This window comes from Hevea brasiliensis, chromosome 9 (assembly GCF_030052815.1).
Source record: "Hevea brasiliensis isolate MT/VB/25A 57/8 chromosome 9, ASM3005281v1, whole genome shotgun sequence".
NCBI classification, from domain to species: domain Eukaryota; kingdom Viridiplantae; phylum Streptophyta; class Magnoliopsida; order Malpighiales; family Euphorbiaceae; genus Hevea; species Hevea brasiliensis.
Window position 1 is genome coordinate 8,360,609 of NC_079501.1, and position 6,862 is coordinate 8,367,470.

The 6,862-nt window shown below is 41.8% G+C and overlaps 1 protein-coding gene across 2 annotated transcripts; it reads left to right on the forward strand.

Moving 5' to 3' along the window:
* Positions 1 to 6,053, forward strand: LOC110645136 (protein TIME FOR COFFEE). Of its 2 annotated transcripts, none has more exons than XM_058152714.1 (12): positions 1 to 435; positions 526 to 867; positions 966 to 1,117; positions 1,213 to 1,483; positions 1,590 to 1,944; positions 2,044 to 2,104; positions 2,195 to 2,284; positions 2,406 to 2,625; positions 2,751 to 2,817; positions 2,930 to 2,996; positions 3,101 to 3,496; positions 3,630 to 6,053. In XM_058152714.1, exons 1-12 carry the CDS (start codon positions 339 to 341, stop codon positions 5,409 to 5,411), a joined length of 3,900 nt encoding a protein of 1,299 aa, XP_058008697.1. In that variant the 5' UTR covers positions 1 to 338; the 3' UTR covers positions 5,412 to 6,053. The 2 variants fall into 2 exon arrangements, with proteins under 2 accessions (XP_058008697.1, XP_021653874.2); XM_021798182.2 differs by having other exon boundaries at positions 2 to 435; positions 523 to 867.
* The last annotated feature ends 809 nt before the right edge of the window (positions 6,054 to 6,862 follow it).

The window sequence follows — 6,862 nt, forward strand, 5'->3', positions numbered from 1 at the left end:
GACATACGAAGGAAAAAGATGAGAAGATACAGAGCACAAAAAGAACACAAACACAAAAACCAGGTGAAAAGAGAAGGCGCTCGGGGGTCAGAACTAGAGAGAGAGAGAGAGAGAGAGAGAGAGAGAATTCATATCTGGTTCGGTGTTCCTTGCATGTTTCTCTGTTCTCAAGGACTCCTTTTTCGGGTGGAGAAAATAAGACTCTGCAAGTTTTTCTAGCTTATATCGCCGGCGGTTGCGGTGAAATTTTCCGGCACTGTGGTTAGTCCTCTGGAAGTTTTTAGATTTTCGAGACATATTGGCTAGTGAATTAGATTTCATGAGAGAAGATAAAGGTTATGGATAGAAGCAGAGAAACTAGAAGATCAAAAATGGTTGCTTTTAGTGGATTGTCAAGAAGGCAACACATAAGTACCCCTCATCGAGATTCTCCTGGTAAACTACTAATCTCTTATTATGTACTTATAGAATTAATGTTTCATGTTTAATGGATTTACATTTGGTTTGCTGTTTTTGTCGCAGAAGAGGATGGGCATATAGAGTTGCAAGAATCAGCGAGGCTAAGAGATCGAGATTTGTTGAATAGGAATAAGCGGAGACCAGGAGATGGGTTGGTGCTAGGGATTAGCAGAGAAGAAGCGGAAGAAACAACGGAAGAGAGCGCCTGTGATGAAGAGGACTATGAAATTGATGACGGTAGAGTGTCTCGGATGCTTCCTCCCAATGCAACATCCTCTTCCTCGGTGCTTCCAAGCCACAGCCACCGGAAGAGCCTGCCTCCGACGGGAGTTGGTTTGAGACAAGTGCCATCTTTGAAGGTCCTTGATGAAATGATTGGTGTGTCTGTACCGAGGAAGGCTCGCTCAGGTTGAGGATTTGTTGTCTTGGATCTTTTTTTTTTTTTTTGAATTTTTGGATATGGTTTGTTGGATTTGTTAAATTTTTATTTCCCCCCCATTTTGCAGCTTCTGTGAAAAGGTCGCACGAGAGTTGGGTTTCAGGAAATGGTGGATTTGGGGAAGACCTCAAACACCGGCGAGCTTCCACTTCATCGGTGAGTCGGAGCGCTGAGGCTTCGCCACCTTCATCGTCGGACATTTCAGTTAGAAAGAAGATGGTTGGCTCATGTCTTTTAGTTTCTTTCAAGTTTCATTTTCATTAACCTTGAAGGAATATTAAGGATTCGGATTGTTGCGTTTATTCTATTTGCAGAAACTCAATGGACCCAAGACTCGTTTTTCCAAAGTGTGGAAATCTACGGTCCACGAGGATATCGAGATTGAGATCGCAGAGGTTTTGTATGGGTTAATGAAGCAATCACAGGGCTCCAAGGAGGAGAATGACGCTGAAAATTCTTTGCAGAAGCTTGAATCTAAGGATGCAAATGGTGCTATTCACGATTCCAAGTCATCCCTGACCCCAGTCTCTGTCCAGAGCTCGTTTTTCTCCCAAAACAGTAGCCCTACGACCGATCCCATCCTTGGTGCGTGTGGGAGTATTTAGCTTGCAACTTCGATTGTACAGATTATTTTCCTCTCTTTTTTGACGAGTTTGTATATGGTTTTTAATCCTTGCAATTGTATTTACAGCTTCAAAGAAGCGAAAATTAGAGGCTGAATCGGCAACATTCCAAAACAGTTCAATTGCTTCTTCAGTTAAAGATGAAAGCGAGCAGCCTGTGAAAATGGAACTTGTTTCACCAAAAGTGGAGAAAATTTCAACATATAATGTGGAACCTTGTGAAGATTCGCGTAATACGGGTGATTCTCGAGCTGCGTCCAAGTCACCAGAATTGCAAGAGGAGGTAATTAAGCAAGTGGATTCTAAATCGGCGATTGAAGAACCTGGAGTTGCTAGCGACGAAAAATCTGTGTCACCAGAGGAGGAATTGGCTTCCTGCACTAAATTGGATGTTGATTTCCAGGATTCAACAGTGAAAAAAGCGTGAGCATCAAAGAAGCTTTTGTTTTCTTTCTTTTTTTGCCAGTGGTCCTTTCGGGATATCTGATTTTTCCCACTATACTTTCTGCTCTGATTTCTCAGCATTTCAAATACATCAGAAGTAGAGGGCCAGCGCAAGGAGACGTTCAAGATCGATTTGATGGTTAGAATCTCTCTTGTCGCATTTTGATTAGACTTTGGTTAGTATTTTCCTGTCAAAATTTCTCAAAGAAGATTAGTGCCTTCCTAACAGGCACCTCCTCCTATGGTATCTTCTCCAGAACGAGATGGCTTTATTGATTTGTCATCGGATCCTAAGCACACTTCCGAGGATGTGGAAATGGTGAGTACACACTTGGATTTTCAACTGATTTCGTTTTCCCAGTTATAGTTCAAAAATTGGACTCTTTTGATGTTCTATATTTTTGTTTTAAACTCACTGGCTCTTCTACTTTCTATTGCAGAAGACAGAAAATAAGGTTAAAAACGAAGAACAGGTACAAGAATCGGTGAAGGAAGCAGCAGTTGCGGAAGTTAAAGATAAGAAGATAAAGGTAATTGGAGAAAAGCCTAAATTAAAGCTTGATCTGGAGAAGCTGGATCACGACTGTAGCAATGACGATGCTACCAAATTACAGCAGAAACAACCACCTAAAGCTGCTATTTCTAAATTGGAGACAACTGGTATTCAACGTTTCAACCTGGCGTTAAGTGTAATGCCTGTAACTATCATTTTAACTTGTATCCTGATCCAAAAATCTGACTGCATTTTTCTCTCTCTTGTTTTCTTCCCCTTTTTTTTTCCTTAGTTGAATCCAGCTTAGCGCATTTACCAGTTGCTGTATCTAGTTGGCCAAGTGGTCTTCCGCCTTTTGGGTGCGATATTTTATTATTTAGACTATTTCTTCTCGCATTGTAATTAGTTTTGATACTACTGTTGAGAATACATCTAGTTGAGGCAACAAAAGTAATTTATATTTATTGACAGATACATGCCTCCCTTCCAGACAGTCGTGCCCATGGATGGGACTACTGGATCATCCACAGCAACACAGGTATCATGTGTTTGTTCGTCAGGATTACAACTTAGACATATATCTTCCCCCCCTCCCCCGAATTATCAATCATTATTAAATTTGCTGTTGAATTTTCAAAATAGGGGCAGCCTCCTCGTTTTCGTCTTACTCAACCTCGCTCGAAGAGATGTTCTACCCACCATTATATTGCTAGCAACATTTGCTTGCATCAGCAATTCACAAAGATGAACAATTTCTGGCAACCAGCAGCTGGCGCCGCAACTGTTCATGGAACCAAACCCAATAATGCCAATGCCATGTCTTCAATGGAGAATATGATTATTAGAAATCCATTGCAAGGGAGCTTTCCAGTTGTGAATGCCAATACTGCCCGGGACAAAGGGCAGGTTGTGGCAAATTTTCCAGTTTTAACTAGGAAAGATAGAAATGTTGAGGGGGCCAACTGCATAGACACAGCACAGAAAAAGCAGCTTGTGCTTCATCAATCTCCACAGCCAGCCTCAGCTGGTAATTTGATGGTATTGTCTTATCCTGTTCATTGTAATTCGTTTTTTGACTCGGCCCATAGATCTTGTCCTGTTGTTCCAGTTTATATTTTGATCTAGAGGCATCTCTTGTATAGTCATTGATCCTTATCATTTTAAATTGTAGCATGGCCCTCCCTTCATCTTCTCTTTTACCCAGCATCAAGCACCAGTAGCAGCTACAGGAATTCAAACTGGGCCTTCTAAATCTGCCGCCTCTGTCAACAACACATCATTATCTGGTAATGCAATAGCCGGAGTTCCAACAAATTCTTCAGCATTGCCAGCAGTAGCTGCAGCTTTGAGATTTAGTTACCCAAATTTGGCAGAAAATAAAGCCTCATACTTGACAATACTTCCTAACAATGGTTACTCATTCCCTATTTCCACTCCCATTGGAATCCCGCCAGCAATCACAGGTGGAAGTTCTGCCTCAGCATTGCCTTTCTATAATGGGTCTTTCTACTCATCTCAGATGCCATATCCCTCCCAGCTCCAGCAGCAACAGTCTCACTCTCAGCCTCTGGTCCAACCAGTTCGTCAGAATGCAAGCTCATTGAGTGGCTCATCATTATCCCACAAACAACTGCAAACTCAGCAGCCCCGGGGCACACAGGTTAGTGGTAATAACTTTTTGACCTCAACAACTGTGCAGTCACAGAAGCAACAGAAGCAGCATGTGCTATCCCATCAACCTCGGAAGCTTGAAAATGAGAGTGGGGAAGCTAGCCCAACAATTTCTGACGCCCGCGCCTTGCACTCTCAAAAGAGTGTTCATGGCCAGATATTCATGGTTCCTCTTCAGCCAAACTTCACTTTAATGCCCTCAACAACTCTTGGTGTGAGTGGCGCTGGCAATCATGGTGAGAAGCAACAACAACATCAATCACAGGACAAGGGTTTGAAGAGTGGAGTAGATATGGTCCCTTCTCAAGCATTTGCATTGTCATTTGCCTCTTTCAATGGAAGCAACACACCTTCAAACCTGAACTTCTCATCCATGTCACAAAATCCTGCGATCTTACAAAACCTTCCAGACATGACTTGCCAGGAGTACCAGGTTGTATCTGCATCCCAATCCACACAAAATAAGAATCACCAGGTATCTGAAGGGAAGACTGGAGCCAATGCTGCCAATCCTGATGATGGAAAAATGGCCATGGTGGGAAAGTCACCGGGTATTGGGCAAGAACTTAATTTTGATAATTCAGCTAGAACTCTTAACTTTGCGTCTTCTCCTTTCACCGGGAACTGGCCTGCTTGCCCCATCATTTCAACCACAAATTCTTCAGTTGCTGTTAATTCTTCAAATTCCCAGCAGCACCAATTACTTCAGCTTCAAAAGCAACATATTTTGCACCAACAGCAACACCGACCTAATGGAGCAGCTCGAAGTAAAACACTGATGACTAACAGTCTGCCTTCATCTTCCATTGGTTCCAAATTTTCAAATAACCCTATACTTTCAGAAAGTTTAGCCCAAAGCAATAGCTCTCCCCAAAATCCCCAGTGGGCAAACTCACCAAAGACCCCAACCACTCAAGCTCCTCTTACCCCACTCATGGTTTCAAACACCCCAACTCTTAATGTTACTCAGCAGCAAGGAAGAGCTCCACAAGGCCAGATATCTTTTGGGCGAAATTCCAAGTCTAATTTAGCACCACAAGGGCAACAAATGCCTTCTAGCAACCAGTCTCCCCTGTTAGTTGCTGGTGCTCCACCTATAGGTATCTTGAGAACAACTTCAGCAAATGCCAAGGGAGCTAATTCATCAGTTCCTGTATTGCAATCGCAACATGGTGACAATTCTTTGACTGGGAATGGCCAGAAAAACTCCCCAGTATGTGGTAGGAATGTGCCTTCGATCTTAAGTGCTTGTCCCAGTCACCTTTCGGAGCTAAAGTACTAGTATCCAGCTGAATGGGAGTCATGTTCTGCAAATTGCAATTCCTGGTTCTATCGGGTAATTTCATGAAGGAGCATGTAGATGGTGTGGTTGCACCTTACTTCTGAGTCCATTGTCTACCGTTTGCTGGCTAATTTGATGGTATACCATTTCCTTTCCTGTGTCCAAGTCCATGGCAGCTGAAGCTGCAGAACTATAATGGGCTTACATTGTATGCAGTTCAACCCTTGGCGTCAGATCCTGGCATAATTCATTCTTGTTGGAGGATAAGATTTGAGTATATGTATCTGACAAGACCTATCTGGCAAGGAAGAAGAGTTACAGAGGCTACTGAGAGGTAGATTTGTCACTGCCAAATTCCCCCAATCTACCTGCTGCTATGAATTGAGGCGGAAATGGGTGAGGAGACTGCCAGACTAAGACTGGTATTGGAAGGGAGATGGACCTTTCATTAGGCCTTACAAGTTTTGACGTTAATTTAGTTGGGAGCTACCAAATACTGCGAATTTAGGTTGGTAAAAGCTAATGTTCTAAATGTTACGCCCATCTGTAAATATGATGGTAATTTGTAGTATACAGAACATTCTAAATTCAGCCTTTTCAATTATTGCTGGTAAAAGCATTTTAGTGCGGTTCTCTTTCCAATTTCGGTTATTGATGGAAATGATTGCTGAGCGAGAATAGAGAGCAGGGACCATGTAGATTTAACTAAGAAAGGTAGCAGAATTTCTCAACACCGTGGAAGCACCAGATGGCAGATATTGTCACCTTCAAAAGAAGTGTATACATTCTCCCAAGGGTGGACGCCTGCAATGCAAATCTACTCGAGGAGAGCACATGATGGGTTTTATCTCAAAATCCCATCCACACTCCTATTTATAATAATGGTAGTGATCCATTGAATTGAAGCCAGTAAAGCTATGCCAATTGAAAGTGGTTATTGATATTATTTGCTTGTTGGGTCCAGAAGGGGTTGTACTATATCCATTCTGAGATTGGAAATATCATATGGTAGTGAATTTAGTAGAATTTTAACATTAACAAAAATTAGAAACAAAAAGTGGGCCAGAGAAATGGAAAGGAATCATATACAGCAACCCAAAAAAGTTTAGCCTTTCAATATCCGTGGATAAGTAATGCTTGTTAATCGCAATTTCTTATCCAGAAGCTTTTCAAATCCCACTTGGGCCTGTAAATATCCTGGAAATAGAAGAAACAATTTATCATTAAAAACCTAATCCCTTATTTAGTTTTTATTCTTATCCTTCATGGATAGTTCACAGGAAATTATGAGCAGTCATAATCAGACTACAACTGCCATCCTTATCAATTTATATACGCTGATTTATCTGAAACATTAGCATTGCTTCCAAAAGATTAGCGTACATATAACAAAAAGACAGTGAGCCACGAGTATCGTTGACAAAAATCTTCAATATGCTGGTTCACATCCC